This window comes from Carcharhinus amblyrhynchos, unplaced genomic scaffold (assembly GCF_965287045.1).
Source record: "Carcharhinus amblyrhynchos unplaced genomic scaffold, sCarAmb.v2.hapA scaffold_40, whole genome shotgun sequence".
In the NCBI taxonomy this organism is placed as follows: Eukaryota; Metazoa; Chordata; class Chondrichthyes; order Carcharhiniformes; family Carcharhinidae; genus Carcharhinus; species Carcharhinus amblyrhynchos.
In genome coordinates, this window is record NW_027649781.1 from 4657247 (window position 1) to 4678343 (window position 21097).

At 45.1% G+C, this 21097-nt stretch overlaps 1 protein-coding gene across 8 annotated transcripts in view; it reads right to left on the reverse strand.

Moving 5' to 3' along the window:
• Nucleotides 1–21097, reverse strand: part of LOC145335766 (ras/Rap GTPase-activating protein SynGAP-like) — a 565240-nt gene that overhangs the window by 123017 nt on the left and 421126 nt on the right. For all 8 annotated transcript variants that reach the window (XM_080181495.1, XM_080181494.1, XM_080181493.1 and 5 more), the window contains 3 exons: nt 15349–15502; nt 12455–12553; nt 7970–8524 (listed from right to left, as the gene is read on the reverse strand). In XM_080181495.1, the coding sequence (XP_080037621.1) occupies nt 7970–8524; nt 12455–12553; nt 15349–15502 (808 nt within the window). The remainder of the gene's footprint in view (nt 1–7969; nt 8525–12454; nt 12554–15348; nt 15503–21097) is intronic.

Sequence of the window (21097 nt, forward strand, 5' to 3'; positions counted from 1 at the left end):
TACTGGCACAGGACAGTCAGTGAAAGGGTTAATCCCCCCTCACTGGCACAGGATTGAGTCAATGAAAAGGTTAATCCCACCGGCCCCCACCAACCACCACCACCACCGCCCCCCCCACCCCCCCCACGCTAGTCCCCAGGACCGGATGGAATGCATCCAAGGGTTCTGAAAGAAATGGTGGAGGTGATAGTGGATGCCTTGGTGATTATTTTCCAAACGTCGCTGGATTCCAAGGAAGTGCCAGAAGATTGGAAAACGGCTAATGTTACGCCGTTGTTTAAGATGGGTGGCAGGCAAAAGGTGGGGAATTATAGGCCGGTTAGTTTTACGTCTGTTGTAGGAAAAATGTTAGAATCCGTGATCAAGGAGAAAATAGCAAGGCATCTTGAGGAGAATTGTTTGGTAGAGCAGACGCAGCACGGTTTCGTTAAGGGGAAGTCGTGTCTGATAAATTTATTGGAGTTCTATGAGGATGTGTCTAGGGCGGTGGATAGAGGAGAGCCGGTGGATGTGGTGTTTCTTGACTTTCAGAAGGCGTTTGACAAGGTGCCTCACAAGAGGTTATTTCAGAAGGTAAGGGGGCATGGAGTTGGGGGTAGGGTGTTAGCGTGAATAGAGGATTGGCTGTCAAATAGGAGGCAGAGAGTGGGGGTCAATGGGTGCTGTTCGGATTGGCGGTTGGTGACTAGTGGAGTGCCCCAGGGGTGGGTGCTGGGGCCTCAGCTATTTACCATTTATACAGATGATCTGGAGGAGGGAACCGAGTGTATGGTGTTGAAATTTGCTGATGACACCAAGATTGGTGGAACGGCAAATTGTGCGGAAGGTGTGGAGAGTCTGCAGAAGGATCTAGATAGGCTGGGCGAATGGGCCAGGAACTGGCAAATGGAATTTAATGTTGGCAAATGTGAGGTTGTCCACTTTGGTAGGAATAATGGTAGGAAGGACTATTACTTACGTGGCGAAAAACTGCAGCATGCGACGGTGCAGAGGGACCTCGGGGTCCTTGTGCATGAGTCGCAAAAACCCAGCCTGCAGGTGCAGCAGGTGGTCAGGAAGGCGAATGGGATGCTGGCCTTCATAGCAAGGGGGATTGAATATAAAAGTAGGGAGGTCTTGCTGCAGCTGTATAGGGCGCTGGTGAGGCCGCAGCTGGAGTACTGTGTGCAGTTTTGGTCGCCGCACTTATGCAAGGATATTTTGGCCTTGGAGGGAGTGCAGAGGAGGTTTACTAGGCTGATTCCGGAGTTGAGGGGGTTGAACTATGAGGAGAGGCTGAATAAACTAGGCTTGTACTCGTTAGAGTTTAGAAGAATGAGGGGAGATCTCATTGAGACGTATAAGATGTTGAATGGGATGGATAGGATAGAGGTGGAGAGGCTCTTCCCGCTCAGAAAGGACAGTAGGACTAGAGGGCACAGCCTCAAGATAAAGGGGGGGGGGGGGTGGTTTAGAACGGAGTTGAGGAGGAACTTCTTCACTCAAAGGGTGGTGAATCTCTGGAATTCTCTGCCCGTTGAAGTGGTGGAGGCTGCCTCGCTCAATATTTTTAAGACGCGGGTTGATAGGTTTTTGATAGGCAAGGGGATTAAGGGTTATGGGGAGAGGGTGGGAATGTAGAACTGAGCCACAACAGATCAGCCATGATCTTATTGAATGGCGGGGCAGGCTCGAGGGGCTAGATGGCCTACTCCTGCTCCTACTTCTTATGTTCTTATGTTTATGTTCTTATGTGCTAGCACAGGACTGAGGTGGTAAAAGGGTTAATCCCCCTGCTGGCACAGGACTGAGTTGGTGAAAAGATTAATTACACCGCCCCCCCCCCCCCCAGGCTGGTCCCAGGCTGTCAAAGGGTTAATTTCCCCTTGCCGGGACTGGGCTGAGTCAGTGAAAGGGTTAATCCTCTCTTTCAGCCCAGGCTGGATGGTGAAAGTGTTAATAGACAGTCGCAACAGAGGACATTAAGTCCCGCTGTGCGTTGAGTTTTAGTTGAAATATCCCAATAAACACTCCTGGATGAGGAAGTGTTTTACAGATTTGGATGCAGTCTGACTCAGCCAGTACTGGACACTTTTCCAGAGGTTACACTTCCTGACAGGATATGACTCAAGGATTAGAGGAGCACATCTGGGAATTGTTTGGAACTGGTTTTAAAGAAAAGAATTTACTATTCTTTTGTTGAACAATTTAGTGCTGTGGAACTCAACACTTCCCACCTTCAGCACTCAATTCTCAGCAAACACTCGCAGGTCAGGTGCAGCACAGCTTTAGACTCAGAGTGAAGCTCTCTCTATTTTCACTTAACCAAGTGTCTCGTTTCCACTTTCAGGAACTCAGTCCCCTACGAATGTAGTCCCCTACTGAAAGTAGAAAGAAACTTAAGCAAGGATCAAGGAGGGCTAAGAGGGTCACGAAAAATCACTGGCCAGCAGGATTAAGGAAAATCCCAAGGCTTTTTATACATATATAAAGAGCAAGAGAGTAGCCAGGGAGAGGGTTGGCCCACTCAACGACAGGGGAGGGAATCTATGCATGGAGCCAGAGGAAATGGGCGAGATATTAAATGAGTACTTTGCGTCAGTATTCACTAGAGAGAAGGAATTGGTGGAGGATGAGGCTGGGAAAGGGTGTGTAGATAGTTTGAGTCATGTTGAGATCAAAAAGGAGGTATTGGGGTTCTTGAGAAACCTTAAGGTAGCCAAGTCCCCAGGGCCTGATGGGATATACCTCAAAATACTAAGAGAGGCAAGGGAGGAGATTGCTGGGGCCTTGAGAGAAATATTAATATCCTCACTGGCTACAGGGGAGGTCCCAGAGGATTGGAGAATAGCCATTGTTGTTCCTTTGTTTAAAAAGGATAGCAAAATAATCCAGGTAATTACAGGCCGGTGAGCCTTACATCAGTAGTGGGGAAATTATTGGAGAGGATTCTTCGAGACAGGATTTACTCCCACTTGGAAATAAGTGGACATATTAGCAAGAGGCCACATGGTTTTATAAAGGGGAGGCCATATCTCACTTGATTGAGTTTTTCGAGGAAATGGTGAAGATGATTGATGAGGGTAGGACAGTGGATGTTGTCTACATGGACTTCTGCAAGGCCTTTGACAAGGTTCCTCATGGCAGACTGGTGCAGAAGGTGAAGTTGCATGGGATCAGAGGTGAGTTGACAGTGTAGATACAGAACTAGCTCAGTCATAGAAGACAGAAGGTAGTAGTGGAAGGATGTGTTTCTGAATGGAGGGCTGTGACAAGTGGCATTCTTCAGGGATCAGAGCTGGGACCTTGGCTGTTTGTAATATATATAAATGATTTGAAGAAAAATGTAACTGGTTTGATTAGTAAGTTTGCGAACGACACAAACGTTGGTGGATTTGCAGATAGCAATGAGGACCATTAGAAGATACAGCAGGATATAGGTCTGTTGGAGGCTTGAGCAAATAGATGGCAGATGGTGCTTAATCCGGAAAAATGTGAGGTAATGCATTTTGGAAGGTCTAAAACAGATTGGAAATATGCAGTAAATGGCAGAACCCTTAAGTGTATTATTGATAAGCAGAGGAATCTGGGTGTACAGATACACAGGTCATTGAAAGTGGCAATGCAGGTGGAAAAGCTAATCAAGAAGACATACGGCATGCTTGCCTTCATCGGCCGGGACATTGAGTTTAAAAGTTAGCAAGTCATGTTGCAGCTTTACAGAATCTTAGTTAGGCTGCACTTGGAATATGGTGTTCAATGCTGGTTGTCACACTACCAGAAAGATGTAAGAACATAAGAAATAGGAGCAGGAGTGGGCCATCTAGCCCTTCAAGCCTGCCCCGCCATTCAATAAGATCATGGCTGATCTGTCGTGGCTCAGTTCCACATTCCCACCCTCTCCCCATAACCCTTAATCCCCTCGCTTATCAAAAACCCATCAACCCGCGTCTTAAAAATATTTAGCAAGGCAGCCTCCACCACTTCAATGGGTAGAGAATTCCAGAGATTCACCACGCTTTGAGTGAAGAAGTTCCTCCTCAACTCCGTTCTAAACCGCCCCCCCCTTTATCTTGAGCATCGACCCCTGGGGCACTCTACTAGTCACCAACCGCCAATCCGAATAGCACCCATTGACCCCCACTCTCTGCCTCCTATTTGACAACCAATCCTCTATCCACGCTAACACCCCACCTCCAACCCTATGCCCCCTTACCTTCTGCAATAACCTCTTGTGAGGTACCTTGTCAAACGCCTTCTGAAAATCCAGAAAGACCACATCCACCGGCTCTCCTCTATCCACCGCCCTGGACACATCCTCATAGAACTCCAGTAAATTTGTCAGACACGACTTCCCCTTAACGAAACCGTGCTGCGTCTGCTCTATCAAGCAATTCCCCTCAAGATGCCTTGCTATTTCCTCCTTGATGACGTGGAGACTTTGGAGAGGGTACAGAAAAGATGTACCAGGAGGTTGCCGGGTATGGAGAGTATTAGCTATGAAGAGGTTGGAGAAACTTGGTTTGTTCCCACTGGAGCGATGGAGGTTGAGGGGCGACCTGATAGAAGTCTTCAAGATTATGAGGGTCATGGACACAGTGGATAATCAGAAGCTTTTTCCCAGGGTGGAAGAGTCAATTACTTGGAGACATAGGTTTAAGATGCGAGGGACAAGGTTTAAAGGAGATGTACAAGGCAAGTTTTTTTTTTACACACAGAGGGTGGTGGGTGCCTGGAATTTGCTGCTGGAGGAAGTAATGGAAGCAGATGTGATAGTAAATTTTAAGGAGCATCTTGACAAATATATGAATAGGACAGGAATGGACAGGTGTAGTCCCCAGAAGGATTGGGGATTTTAGTTCAGTCGGGTAGCATGCTTAGGCTTGGAGAGCCGAAGGGTTTGTTCCTGTTCCTGTGCTGGAATTTTCTTTATTCTTTGAACATACGACTTAGGAACAGGAATAGGCCACTAGGCCCTTAAGCCTGCTCCGCTATTCAATAAGATCGTGGCTGATCTGATTGTAACTTCACCCCATGTTCCTGCCGACTCTCAATAACCTTTCACCCCCTTATTAATCAAGAATTTATCTCTCTGTCTTAAAAGTACTCAATGATTCTGCTTTCACTGGTTTTTGAGGAACAGAGTTCCATAGATTCAGAAAAAAAATTCTTCTCATCTGTCTTAAATGGGTGACCCCTTATTTTTAAACAGTGACCTCTTAGTTCTAGATTCTTCCACAAGAGGAAACACCTTGTTCATATCCACCTTGTCAAATCTTAAAGATTTCAATCAAGTTGCCCCTTACTCTAAACTCCAGAGGATACAAGCCTAGCCTGTCCGACCTTTCCTCAACGACTCACCCATTCTTGCTATTAGTTTAGTAAACCTCTGAACTTCTTCTAATACACTTACATCGTTTCTTAAATAAGAAGAACAATTCTGTACACAGTACTCCAGATATGGTCTCACCAATGACCTGTGTAACTGAAACAGAACCTTTCTACTGTTGTAATCAATTCCTTTTACAATAAATGATAAAATTCCATTAGCTTTCTTAATTACTTTCTGTAGCTATATACTAACCTTTGTGATTCATACACGAGGACACCCAGATCTCTCTGCATCTCAAAACTCTCCAATCTCTCACCATTTAGATAATATGCTCCTTTTTTTAATCTTCCTGCTAAAATGTAGTTTCACATTTGCCCACATGATACTTCATTTGCCAGAGTTCCGCCCACTCAGTTAATCTGTGTCCCTTTATAGCCTCCTTATGTTCTCTTCACAATTTACTTTTCCTACCTCTCTTTATGTCATTAGCAAATTTAGCAACGATACCTTCTGATCCTTCATCCGCGTCATTTATATAAATTATAAACAATTGAAGCCCTAGCACTGATCTCTGTGGCACATCACTCATCACATCCCGCCAACCAGTAAAAGGCCCATTCACTCTCTATTTGTTAGCCATCAATCCATGCCAATATGTTACCCCCTACACCATGAGCTTGTTTTCAGCATAATGTTCGATGTGGCACCTTTTCAAATGCTGTCAACACTGGTGTGAAATTTACCTTTCCCTTGGCCAGTCTGTGTGAAATTGCTTAGTGATGTTGAATCAGGGTCTGCTATGCATTGCTGGTCCATCTGGAACCAGATAGAGACTTTCTAAATTTGTGTTGCAGCTTGATGGTCTCTGCAGACAGGCTTTCTCTCCATGCCCTACCCTACATTCTCCTCATTTGTCTTAAATGGGTGACCCCTTATTTTTAAACAGTGACCTCCGAGTTCTAGATTCTCCCGCAAGAGGAAACACCTTGTTCACATCCGCCTTGTCAAATCTTAAAGATTTCAATCAAGTTGCCTCTTCCTCTTCTAAACTCCAGAGGAGTTTTATCATCCATCACAGTGCAGTTCTTTGGAGTTTTCTAAGCACAACTGTCTGCTGTGCTTCCCCCCCATTGCAGTGACCACACGTCATATGTATTTCATTGGTTGATGAGCATTTCAGAACATTCTAAGGTTTGGATAAGCATGTATACATACATATTCTTTGCTTTCAAGAGGCTGTTGGAGAAAATTCTGCTCCACATTGTTGCTGTAAATCAAAGGGTATATCGTAAACTGAGTCCCAAGCTTACAAGTTCCCTCATTGACATGGGTTGATAGGGGAAGGGTGATCTCTCAATATCTGAACCACTACATCCCTCTTGCACTCCTCCCCATGCCAAACTGGGTAGGCAGAACTGTGCCTGTTCTGTGTCATTAGGAGCAGTAAGGTTGCTGGGCCAAAAGCCTTGTCGCAGCAAGTTGACAAATGTTAGCTTTTGTTATACACGAGACGAGAGTATAAGCATAAAAGAGTCTTAGCATAACTATCCAGGATACTGGTGAGCCTACAGCTGGGAGTACTGTGTGCAGTTTTGGTCTCTTTAGAAGAGAAGAATATGCTTGAGAGCGAGAGTAACATTAGATGTTCATTAGATGAGGAGCATGTCCTAAATTTAGAGTACTGCAAGGCGATTTCATTGAAACGTGAAATTGTTAAGGAACTGTATGCTGAATAGATGTTCAGTGGTTGTCCCGAGATTGTGTCTTCTTGTCCCAACCAAGGACAATCTCAGAATAAGGCATCAGTCATTTAGAACCAAGAAGAGGAAAAGTTTCTTCACTGAAATCTTTAGAATTCCCAACCCCCAGAGAGTTGTGAATACTCAGCCGTTGAGACTGTTTTAGAGAAAGGGGCTGATGTATTTTTGAGTACTAAAGGAATTAAAAGATATGGGAATGGTCTGGAGTTGAGGTACATCAGCCATAATCTAGCTGATGTACCCATGTGGAGTAATCTCAAAGTGAAAAAAAAACTTGTGCCAGCTTCTATTGCTCATGTTGTTATGGTGACATTAATGTTTCCAGCCAGAGTAGAGGCGATTGGAAAATTTGCCCTGCAATCACACCTCGAGACTGCACTGAGTTTGGCTTTATGTACATAATCTCTAACATGTAACTATCCTCCCTTCAAGCATTATGCTGGAGAAATTAGGGATGGGCAATAAATGATGGTCTCGCAAGCGACACCCACATATTGTAAATGAATTTAAAACAAAATTATCCTGTCTATTCAGGAAATATTATTGCAGCTTCATTCATGAGTCCTATATGCTGTAATTGGTGGAGAATCTTGTTTTGGATACGGTCTGTGGACTGCACTGTTTAAACTGACTTGGGTTGATGAGTAAATAGACACTGTTGTAATATAGATTGTTTACTACAAGCCCTGTTGTAGGCCTCACTTTACTCCAATTCATTGGCTGCCACAGTGGTGCTGTGGGTGCTTTGCTTTTTCCTATTCGAAGGATTGTTTTCCTCCTAATGTGTAATGGCAATGCAGCAGTGAGACAAGAACATACCTTGGAGAGGAAGCCCTCTGCCACCTCAGGGGTCTGGTTTTATACCTCCAGGTTAGCAGCCAGGCTGGTATTAGCTTACCTTTGCCTTGCCCGTGCTCTGCAGGATATGCACCAGTGCGCACGCCACCTCCTCCTTGTTCTTGACACCCAACACAGGCTCCAGCACTGCACAGAGCATCTTGTAATTGTTGGTGACATACTCAGCAAACTCTTTGTACAGCTCCATGGGCAGGATGTTCATGGTCTGGTAGCGGGACTTGATGCGGATGGTGGGGCCCCCTGCTTTTCCTCGGCTGGAACTGGGCTGACTAACTGGGTACCACTGCTCCACAAACTGGCGGCTGGCCACGCTGCTGATGGGGATATTGACCAGCCCCACATAGTTGCTCTTGTCTTTCTTCTTCTTCTTGTCTGTATCCTTGTACAGGTGGATGCGGATGTTGCGCACGGCCGGCAGGTTGTTGAACTCAAAGTGTTCTCCCCAGAAGACGTTGTCTGTCTTCATCTTGCTGGTTGTCCGAGCGTACAGCATCTCATCCAGGCACAGCTCGCAATAGTAGCGCTTCTTGGGTGGCAGATCCTTGCCCTCAATGATCCAGAGCTTCAAGACATTGTCAACGCGTCGGCTGTTATCCTGTTGTAGGGACAAGGAGGTGGGGGAAGATGGTTAGATACAGGGTCTGGGTCAGGGTCAACAGGTCAAGAGGAAGGTTTGAGCCAGGATTATCCTTTCAGGAACAGGGTTAGGATCAGGGGTCACCAAGTCCCAGAGAGGGTTTGGGGTCAGGGGTCACCAGGTCAAGAGGAACATTTGAGCCAGGATTATTATTTCAGGAACAGGCCAACAACCTAAAACAGAGGATTTTATCATCCATCACACTTGTGGATCAGGGGTCACCAGTTCCCAGAGAGGATCTGTGGTCACAAGACCAGCAGAAAAACTTGAGGCAGGACTACTCTGCCAGGAAGATGATCAGGGCACCAGGTTAGCAAGAAGGTTTGTGCCAGATTATCCTGTCTGACAGAGGGTCTGGTCAGGGATCACCAGATCCTGGAGAAGGTCTGGAGTCAGGGATCAGCAGGTGACAAGGAAGATCTAGGGCAGGAGCATTCTGTCAGGAAAAGGACCTGGATCAGAGGTCATCAAGTCCCACAGAGGGCCTAGGGTCAGAGAATCACCAGGTCAGGAGGGAATGAGGGTGAGGAGGTCACCAGGTTACTAGGTCAGGAGGAAGGTCCAGGTTAGGTGTCACAAATCAGTAGGGAAGTCAGGGATAAGGGGCATCAGGTCAAGTGAAGGATCTGACTCTAGCCCAATTTTACTCTCCTTTTGGAGTGACCTGATCCTGCTTTTCGTACCTGCCAAGTTAGGTTACAATTATCGCCAATTAGCAGAGGAACTGAGACAGAGACAATGATCTCCAACCAACATTAGACTGAAGCCATTTTGTCATCTCTACACTGATGGGAGATAATGGGGCATCGTGGGGTGAGGGAGGGGCAGGAGTGTGGGGTTGCAGGCGAGAGTGGGGCGGGAGAGGTGGACCGTGGATCAATCTCGGGGTGCTGGTGAAAGGTCATGCACAACGTTGGGCCTTCATAGGGGTTAGAGAGAGAAATGGAGTTTTATTTAAAATACACACCAAACTCTTTTTTTCATTTGGTAAAGCAAACTCTAACTGGTTCTGAACTGACAGATTTGTGCACCTCTGAACACTTAGAATTTGATCCAGTGTCCCATGACAAAGTCTAGAATTGAAGGAGCACGTAGAGTGATTTTGCAGCATGAGCTCACCAATAACATCAACAGATAAAATCCCACAAAAAAACAACCACAATGACTTACATGTATCTAATGTCTTTACCAGAGTAAGATGTCTCCGGGTATTTCACCGGAATGATTCAGGAGAAAAAGGGAGCGCAGGCAAGGAAGAAAAAAGGTACAGTGGCACAGTGGTTAGCATTGCTGCCTCACAGCACCAGAGACCTGGATTCGATTCTGGCCTTGAGTGACTGTGTGGAGTTGGCATGTTCTCCCTGTGTCTGTGGGTTTTCTCCAGGTGATCTAGTTTCCTTCCACGATTGAAAAATGTGTCAGGTAGGTGGACTGGCGCACTAAATTGCCCCTTAGCGTTCATTGTAAATGCATAGGGTTATGGGGATAGGCCAAAGGGGAGGCCCTGGGTAAGATGCTCTTTCGGAGAGTTGGTGCAGACATGATGGGCCAAATGGCCTCCTACGGCACTGTAGGGATTCTATGATTCAATTCTATGGACAGCGAATGAGTGAGAGAGAGAATGAGATGAAGGTGGAAAAAGGAAAAGGAAGAGAATCCAGTGGAGAATAAAACTGGGCAGGTGCATCTTACTTTCTGGGTGACTAAAGTCTAACTGAATTGCAGAAAAGACACTTGTCAGGATTTTCCCGCTGGCAGGATCATCAAGTCCTGAAAAAGGCACCCTCGTGGCTGCCACCACCACCTCCTCCCGCCCCCCCCCCCCCCCCCCACCACCCCCACCCCCCAAACAATCCTGCAACCCCTGCAGCAGGTTTGGGCGAGGCACGCAAAATGCTGTAGACATTAGAGAGACTGGAAAATCTCTCTCAACAGCCAATCGGTGAGCCGTCTTCGCTGCCAGAACATGTTTAGATTTCACTCTGCCTGAGACTGGGGGATGATATTGCCGATTTCCTGCATGAGGCAGAGGACATGAAGCATGTCCGACTTGTACAAATGCAACACAATCCTACATGGATCATTGGTGAAAAATATAAATTGCCTCTAACAAGAATCTGACCAGAAGGAGTGCTTCATCCTGGTGCTCAAAGCATTGTGCAAAAGGCAATTCTGAAGTGAAGGTGGTGAGGAGCAGGTGCTAAGGAAGAGAAGAAGGGAGGGAAAAAGGCTGAGGCTGGAAGACTAGAGAGCAGGGATGGCAATTAACAGAATGAAGGAGGTGAGAGGAGTTAGGAGTGTCAGGAAGTGGTGCAAGCAGGAAGCATTTTGGAGTGTCCTTGGGTCATGAAAGGCACTATTTAAATTTCACATTGTCTTTCATGGCCATTAGGGGAAGTGTATATTTGTTAAATAGTAAAAGGCAATGATTGAATAATAGCCAAAGATCTGTAGGTCATATGATAGAAATCCTGATTTAAATTGGCTGTAGCTCTGCACTCTATCTACCATGTTGAGCTGGCCAACGTATTTTTTTTTAAGCTCTCTCAGGATGTGGGCCTCTCAGGAGTCCACATCATTTGTTACCATCCCTAATTTCTCTTGAACTCAGTGGCTTGCTAGGCCATGTCAGAAGACAGTTAAGAGTTAAATGTAGGCCAGACCAGGTAAGGGCAGCAGATTTCCTTCCTTAAAAGGACATTAGTGAGATGAATGGGTTTTTTTTAAACAACAGTTAATGATAGTTTCATGGTCACCATTACTGAGATTAGATTAATTTAAATTTCACCAGCTGCATTGGTGGGATTTGATCCCAGGGTTTGGACTCTCTAGATTGCTAGTTCAGTGACATTGCAATGCAATTATAAACACATATATTAGAACAAGGCAGTTAGAGTCAGGTGAAAGAAATACTTGGCTTTCAACATGATTTGGAAGGCAAAAGATTGACTTGATTTATGCTGAAAATTCTTCAATGATTCATCGTGCTACTCAGTCCCAAAGGCCAAAAAAGCCTTCATTGCCCCAATCCTCAGTTTAAGAAAGGAGAGTAATGTAATGGAATGATACTGACTTGAAAGGAATGTTGTGGACAGACATGGTCTGCCTCAGGCTTCCAGCAGGGCCCAAGCAGAATATGGAAAGTGCTGAGAGTTGTGACACTCAGGGAGGTCTTTTTATTTTTGGGTTGTTGGTGTCCATGTCTATTGTGGGTTCATGCCATGCGATGTTGGGAGGCCATATCTATGAATTGTAGATTCATGCCATGGGAGGTTGGATGGCCATGTTTGGCTTGGGCTGCCAAGCTGGTTTATGCTAGCTCCAAGGCAGCCATATTTATCATTGGCTATTCTGTGCCTGTTGCAGTTTGCTGGCTCACCCTGAATATTGTGGCGCACAATTGTTACAGGCTGACAAGTGGCCCTAGTTCTTGAAGGCTACTATTGCTACATTGCTACATAAGAGCCCAGAGCAAACAAACATACTGGGCCATTACAAATATGGCCCTGTGGAGCTGGTGAGAAGCATGGTAGCCCAGTGCAAACATGGCCACGCTTGCTGTAGCCTGCTTGGCAATCTTGCTTGTGGGTTGTTGGGCGAATGAGTTTGTTGTTCACTGGGTGGGCATGCAAATTTGTGGGCAGACTGGCTGAGCAGTCATTTATTATGGGTTTTCTGGGCAGGCAAGCTGGTCTCACCTATGATTTGACCCTGGTTACAAATAGTAGATAACACACGTCTCCCATAACCCTTCTGCTCAACAATAAATCCAACTCCAATGAGCCACAGGAGATGGTACATGATTTAGCACATAGATCTAGTGTACAGCATGTGTATACACAAAGACAGCTTAACTTTCTGACACACAATCTGACATAAATTTAATACCTTGTTTGGCTTCACTGCCCGCTGCAAATTCTCAATCCACTTATCTCGTTCAGCCCCTGACCTACAGGCAAAACATTTTGTGCCAGAGGGAGTAGTCACCTGCCATTTGAAGAAAAAAGAACAGAAGTCATCAGTACATAGGGCACTGGCTATACTAGGAGCTGCATTGGCCATCAAAGAATTGGCCAAAGATTCAGAAAAAAAGCACCCTTTCAACTATTTCCAACCCATTATCAGTCCCCCGCCCCATTCAAGTGGATCACAGAGGTTGTTGGGCGGAGGGGTGCTCTCACCTCTGGAGTGTCAGATATCATGGGTTCAAGTCCTACTCCAGAGACTCTGTCACCTAAGTCAGACCAGCCACTGAGTATAGCGGGAGAGCTGTGCTGTTCAAAATGTAATTTTTTTTGGATGGCACTTCAATACTGAGTCATTAAGATTTCTGTTGGGTGAAATACAGAACAATAGCAGGCAAATGGAATTGAGGCACAGGACATCACTGAATGGCGGTCCAGGCTCCCTTAGCTTTGCCAACTGTCCAGGATTATGCTATTGTATCCATGAATTAAACAATTTTCCAGACATTGCTACAAGCAAAACCATGGAGTGAGATCCTAAGGATTTACTTGTGGGAAACAGTTTTGTCTATTTTTCATTAGAGATAAAGGCTGCTTGACTGACAGCTGAGAATCATCAAATCAGAAAATTAAGAAGCCTTTTTTGCTTTCTTATTTTCCTTCTGTTGTCCTCGCTATCCCATCTCAATAAGCAGACACACAACACCAGGTTAAAATCCAACAGATTTATTTGGAATCACAAGCTTTCAGAGCGCTGCTCCTTCATCAGGTGAGTGAAGGCAGGTTCACAAACATGGCAATATAAAGACAAAGACATAATTGCAAGATAATATCTGCACAAACATCAAGTTTCTATAAAGATGCAAGAAAGCAGACAAGATCCCGTCAATCTATAATTATCTTGCAATTGTATCTTTGCTTATATATGCTGTGTTTGTGAACCTACTCCACTTACCTGATGAAGGAGCAGCGCTGCAAAAGCTCATGATTCCAAATGAACCTGTTGGACTTTAATCTGGTGTTGCGAGACAACTTACTATGCCCACCCCAGTCCAATACTGGCATCTCCCCGTCATGGCCACTGTACCTCGGTTATGCATCCTCCAAAGCTGGAATCTAATTGACACTCTGAAGAGAAATCTATGGTTGAACACCAGCTGCAAGTGCTGTTTAGATCCTATGATTTATTTGGGTGTAGTAATTCACAAAAATGCAAACATTTCCTAACCCCTGGATTCTCCCCGAAGAGGCTTGAAGAGAGGAGACCCAAAGCAGAGTTTTCTATGACAGCGTAAAAATACAGCTGCAAAGAACACCAAAAGAATGCTTCAAGAATGTGTTATTTAATGTCTGTATAAAATGGAGAGTGCATAAAAGAGGAGATTCCCCTGGACTCTCCTCTCATTAGAGAACTACAAACACACAGTAAAATCTCACATCAAGCTCTCTAAATTATGCATACTTTCAGAATAATTAGTTCAACTCTCAAATTAAAATTAAAAAGTCCCTTGAGGATGGAAGACATGTTAAACTCATAATTTATTCACAATTACTGCTACAGCCTTGGTATAAATGAAAGTTTTAGACAGCCTCCAACACCACTTTGCTATTTATACCTTAATTCAATCCAGTGACGCCATGCTAGCAAAACAGTGGGTATATACATGCAGAAAGATAGCCAGACAGAGAGAGGGAAATGAGGAGAGGAGAGCAGAGACAGAGAGAGAGAGTGATTTATTAGAATGGTACCAAAAAGACGACATCTGCATGGAGATGCTAGGCAAACTGGTTGTTCTACTTAGAACAGTGGGAAACAGAGACCTTTGATCAAGGCGCACATATGTTTGAAGGCACTTGATTAACTAAATGAAGGGAAACAGTTTCCATTACAGATAATTCAGTAACCAGATAATTGTTTATGTATAGAATAATGGATATCTGGGAGCAAGTTACAGACTGGAATTTAATCAAGGGATTTAGATGGTTAATTTATAGAATAATAGATACCTGGGAGACAGTTATTGACTGGAATCTAATCAAGGGGTTTAGATAGGTTATATGTAGAATAATGGATACCTGGGAGTGAGTTACAGATTGGAATTTGATGAGGGGTCCACATGGTTTCTATATGGAATATAAATATATAATATTGAACCCCCGTTCACCACTTGTCCAAACGCCCGGCCCAAATTCCATTACTACCCCCATCCCATGCCTCTACTCTCGCCCCAACCCTCGCCATTCTTCCCTATCCTAACCCAAGTTCATTTCCAACCCCAGCCTGTGTTTCTAGCCTTCATCTTCAAACCCAATCCCATCCAACCAGCCTCACCCATTCAACCCTCCATCCATTTGTAGCCCTTATTACATTACCTGCACCCATCAACAGTGGCCCCGACCAACTCTACCCCCTTTTTTCCCCTCACGCCACTTTACTGTCATCCTCTATCCTGGCCCCAGTACACCAGCTCCCATTCCCATTCAGATCACAGCCTCCAAACTCTACCCCACATCCATTTTTATTTCTACCCCACTACATTTCTTTCTGAGCTCCCTCACTCTCCTACCCTAGCTCGATTCCCCTCTCCGATCCCCACCCATGATCTGAGCAACAAAACAACACACAAATTGATAGTTAACTATCCAGACAGTGCCGTGTACTAGAAGACAACCAGAGAGTGATGAAATCTGCCAGATGATCATGCAAATTGGTCTGAGCTGCAGGACAGCAATGCTGTGACTCACGTTGCAAGATACTCACAAAATAGCATTGGAAAAGTGACTCCTTTCCAAAAGGTGATCAGGCAGACCCCTTACCTCAAAGCAGAACTCTTGTCCCAGAATGCTGCTGTGCACTGGCTTGATGATGGCATCCTCGTCAATGCTGAGCTCCAGCGCTTCCGCCGCGCTACTGGGGCTCAGCAACGACTCATGGGAGTGTGACTCCTTAAAGCTCTGCATCAGACGAGTTCTGGAATAAGGAAGAGGGAATGGTATCAATGATGAAACAAGAAAGGAGCCAAGAGACAGTTTTAGTAGTCATTAGCCAGACATGATGGTTAAACTGAAACGTTTTACAGCAGGCAAGTCTCACTCAATCATTCACTCACTGATTTTCAGCGACAATGCACTCTTGAAAAACAGACTCAGCTCCATTTTACTGGCTGCATTTACCCCTTCTGTTTTTTAACCTGTACTGGCTCCTGGTCACCTTGATTTTAAAATTTTCACCCTTGTTTTCAAACCCCTTCATGGTCTCGCCATTCCCTACCTCTGTCTTCTCCTCTGACCCTCTAAGTATCTATTCTCCTCTAACTCTGGCTTCCTTTGCATTCCAATTCTAAGTCTTCCACCACAGTTGGCCATGCCTTCTGGTGTACAGGCCCCAAGCTCTGGAATTCCCTCCCTAAATCTCTCTGCCTCTACACTTCATTTTCTTTCTTTAAGCCATTCTTTAAAAACTACCTCTTTGACCAAGTCTTTGGTCACCTGACCTAATGTTTCCTTCTGTGGTTCTTTGTCATATTCTGTTTGATAGTGCTTACTATCAATGAATATGTTCACTGATGTTTACACAATGTTCAGTATCATTTGCAACTCCTCAGATACTGAAGCAGTCCATGTTCAAATGCAGCAAGATCTGGCCATCATCCAGATTTGGATTGACAAGTGACAAGTAACATACATACTACACAAGTATCTCTAAAATGAGAGAAACACCTTGGCATTTCTGTGACATTAAGTTATTATTATAAATACAAGATACAAATAAAATATATGATTACAATATGCAAAAGGCTGAAGCATTTGTGACAATATTCAGCCAGAAGTGCCAAGTGGATGATCCACCTTGGCCTCCTCTGCAGGTTTCCATAATCAGAGTCTCTTCAGCTATATTGATTCACTCCATATATCATATACACTGGATACTGCAAAGGCTGTGGGCCCCAATAGTGTGACAACAATACTGAAGACTCATGCTCCAGAACTGGTCATGGCCCTAGCCAAGTCGTTCCAGTACAGCTACAACAGTAGCATCTAGTGAGCAATATGGAAAGTTGCCCTGGTATGTCCTGTATACAAAAAGTCAGACAAATCCAATCCAGCTAATTATCATCCCATCAGTCCACTCTTGATCATTAGTAAAATGATGGAAGGGGTCATCAACAGCACTATCAAATGGCATTTGCCTCATAATAATCTACTCACAGATGATCAGTTTGGGTTCTGCCAAGGCCACTCAGCTCTTTGTTCAAAAACCAGAAAAAAAGAGCTTAACTCCAGAGGTGACGTGAGAGTGACTGCCCTTGACATCAAGACAGCATTTGACTGAGTATGGAATCAAAGAACCCGAGAAAAACTGGACTCAAGGGCAATCAGGAAAACTCTCCACTGGTTGGAGTCATAGCTGACATAAAGAAAGTTGGTTGTGGTTGTTGGAAGTCAATCAATTCAGTTCCAGGACATCACTGAAGGAGTTCCTTAGGGTCGTGTCCGAGGCCCAACCATTTTCAGGTGTTTTGTCAATGACCTTCCTTCCATCATAGGTTCAGAAATGAATATGTTCACTGATGTTTACACAATGTTCAGTATCATTTGCAACTCCTCAGATACTGAAGCAGTCCGTGTTCAAATGCCGCAAGATCTGGCCATCATCCAGATTTAGATTGACAAGTAACATACATACTACACAAGTACCAGACAATTACTGTCTCTAAAATGAGAGAAACTAACCATTGCCCCTTGTCATTCAATGGCATTACCATCACCGAATACCCCAATATCCTGAAGGGCGTTAACTTTGATCAGAAACTGAACTAGACTTACCATATAAACACAAGTCATTTGCAGCTCAGAGGCAAGGAATCCTGTGCCAAGTAACTCACTTCCTGACTCCCCAAAGCCTATCCACCATCTACAAGACACAATTAAGGATGGAATATTCTCCCCTTGCCTAGAAGGTTCAGCTTCAACAACAGTCAAGAAGTTTGGCAACACGCAGAACAATGCAGTGCATTGGATGTTAAGAAAGAGGATGTGTTGGAACTTTTAAATTGCATCAAGGTAGATAAATATCTGGGACCAGATGGAATGTACCCCAGGTTACTGTGGGAGGTGAGGGAAGAGATTGCAGAGCCTCTGGCGATGATCTTTGCGTCGTCGATGGAGACGAGAGAGGTTCTGGAGGATTGCAGATGTGGTTTCTATTTTCAAGAAAGGGAATGGATAGCCCAGGAAATTACCGACCGGTGAGTCTGACCTCAGTGGTTGGTCAGTTGGTGGAAAGGATACTGAGGGACAGGAGTTATGAACATTTAGAGAAGTTTAGTATGATCAAAAGTAGTCAGTACGGCTTTGTCAGGGGCAGGTCATGCCTTACAAGCCTAGTTGAGTTCTTTGAAAATGTGACTAAACACACTGACGAAGGAAGGGCGGTGGATGTGGTTTATAAGGACTTCAGCAAGGTGTTTGATAAGAGCCCCCATGCAAGACTACTTGAAAAAGTGAGAGGGCATGGGATCCAAGGGGCTGTTGCCTCGTGAATCCAGAACTGGCTTGCCTGCAGAAGGCAGAGAGTGGTTGTGGATGGGTCTTTTTCTGCATGGAGGTCGGTCACCAGTGGAGTGCCCCAGGGATCTGTTCTAGGACCCTTGCTGTTTGTCATTTTCATAAATGGATGAGGAAGTGGAGGGATGGGTTGGTAAGTTTGCCGATGACACGAAGGTTGGTGGTGTTGTGAATAGTCTGGAGGGATGTCAGAAGTTGCAGCGAGACATAGATAGGATGCAAGACTGGGCGGAGAAGTGGCAGATGGACTTCAACACGGATAAATGTGTAGTGGTCCATTTTGGCAGGTCCAATGGGATGAAGGAGTATAATATCAAGGATAGGATGGATTCTCAGGGGCTATTTCCCAGGGCTGAAATGGTCGCTACGAGAGGACACAGGTTTAAGGTGCTGGGGAGTAGGTACAGAGGCGATGTCAGGGTTAAGTTTTTCACTCAGAGGGTGGTGAGTGAGTGGAATCGGCTGCCGTCAGTGGTGGTGGAGGCGAACTCATTGGGGCCTTTTGAGAGACTTCTGGATGAGTACATGGGACTTAATGGGATTGAGGATTATAGATAGTCCTGGTAAGTAGGGATATGATCGGCGCAATTCGTGGGCCGAAGGGCTTGTTTGTGCTGTAGTGTTCTATGTTCTATCTCTTCCACAAACATTCAGTCCATCCACCATCGACAAACAGTGACAGCTGTGTGTACCATCTACAAAATGCACTGCAAAAATTCACCAAGCCTCCTTAGGCAGTTCCATCCAAACTCACAATCACGACCATTTAGAAGTACAAGGGCATCAGATACACTGGAACACCACCACCTGGAAGCTCCCCCTGAAGACAATCACCATTCTTACTTGGAAATATATCGCCGTTCCTTCACTGTTGCGAGGTTAAAATCCTGAACCTCCTCCCTAACAGCACCGTGGATGTACCTACACCACATGGACTGCAGTGCACCACCACCTTCTCAAAGACAATTAAGGATGGGCAATAAAATGCTGAATAACCAACAATGCCCACATTCCATAAATGAATTGAAAAACAGAAGCTTTTGTTGGCTAAAATCATAAAGAGCCAACACAATGCAAGTTTTTATGATCAGGGTTATAATAGGCCCAGAAGGTCTTTCCCCTTGGTTGTATAATTCTCTTTTTCTCTGCTCAAATGTTTGTCCAATTCACCTTTTGGAAGATGCAACTGATTTGATCTCGACCGTGCTTTCAGCAGCACATTCTAGAGCACAGAAACCTGGCGGGATCTACTGACACAACAAATGTGAATGAAGATTTCAACAGCTCGCCAGCCTCGCTGCGAGTTTCAGGACTGGGAAAATCCAGCCTTGAAGTGCAAAAAAACCCCTCATTCTGTCTCTGTATCTGTTCCCTCTGTTTACCTGCCAGCAGACACACTTCCTCATTATTTATTCTTGTCAAAATCCATCGTAATTTTAAACACCTCTATTAAAATAATCTCTCTTTAACCTTCTGCAATTTCTACTGCATTGCCCAGGATCTCAGCACATCCCAAACTGCTCCAAAGTCAAGGAAATACTTTTTGAAACTGTGGTCACTGTTGTTGCCCAGGCAATGCAGCAGCCATTTTGTACACTACACTACACTTTTGTACACTGCAGCAGGCGACGGTGCAGAGGGACCTCGGGGTCCTTGTGCATGAGTCGCAAAAACCCAGCTTGCAGGTGCAGCAGGTGGTCAGGAAGGCGAATGGGATGCTGGCCTTCATAGCGAGGGGGATTGAATATAAAAGTAGGGAGGTCTTGCTGCAGCTGTATAGGGCATTGGTGAGGCCGCAGCTGGAGTACTGTGTGCAGTTTTGGGCGCCGCACCTGCGCAAGGATATTTTGGCCCTGGAGGGAGTGCAGAGGAGGTTTACTAGGCTGATACCGGAGTTGAGGGGATTGAGCTATGAGGAGAGGCTGAATAAACTAGGCTTGTACTCGTTAGAGTTTAGAAGAATGAGGGGAGATCTCATTGAGACGTATAAGATGATGAATGGGATGGATAGGATAGAGGTGGAGAGACTCTTCCCGCTCAGAAAAGACAGTAGGACTAGGGGGCACAGCCTCAAGATAAAGGGGAGGCGGTTTAGAACGGAGTTGAGGAGGAACTTCTTCACTCAAAGGGTGGTGAATCTCTGGAATTCTCTGCCCGTTGAAGTGGTGGAGGCTGCCTCGCTAAATATTTTTAAGAAGCGGGTTGATGGGTTCTTGATAAGAGAGGGGATTAAGGGTTATGGGGAGAGGGCGGGAAAGTGGAACTGAGCCACGACAGATCAGCCATGATCTTATTGAATGGCGGGGCAGGCTCGAAGGGCTAGATGGCCTACTCCTGCTCCTATTTCTTATGTTCTTATGTTTATGTTCTTATGTAAGCCCTCACATGTAGCAATGAACTCACACATCATGGAACCTATTTTTGGGAGGTTGATTTAAAGATAAATATTGGCCAAAGTATCAGGGAAAAGCTCCCCTGCCCCTCTCTGAAATTGCACCATGGCATTTTTAACATCTACCTGAAGTGACAGCTGAGGTTTTTATTCAAGTCAACCTTCTTCAGAACCACCGTGGAGTGTCAGCTCGGATCTAGACTGGAGTTGACGTTCTGACAGTGGCTAGACAGCTACCCATGGGTCTATGGCCTGAAATCTCCACTTTGGGGCCTGTTCCAGGCTTCACGCGATACGAAGGACATTGAGCTAATAGAGAGGATACAAAGCATACTGACTAGCCTGTTGCCCACAGTGAGCAAACACAAGTATGAAGACAAATTTGAAAACCTGGGGCTGATTTCCTTACACTAAAATAAGGTCATGAATGGAGTGGGTCTGAAAGTTAAAAAAAAAACAAAAAATGCTGCAAAAACTCAACAGATCTGGCAGCATCCGAGGAGTGAAACAGAGTCCATACAACTTCTTCAGAGGTAGAAATGTGATGGGCTTTACACTGTTGGAGGGAAGAGGTGGAGCAAAATAGGTGAGGGATAAGTTGGTGCT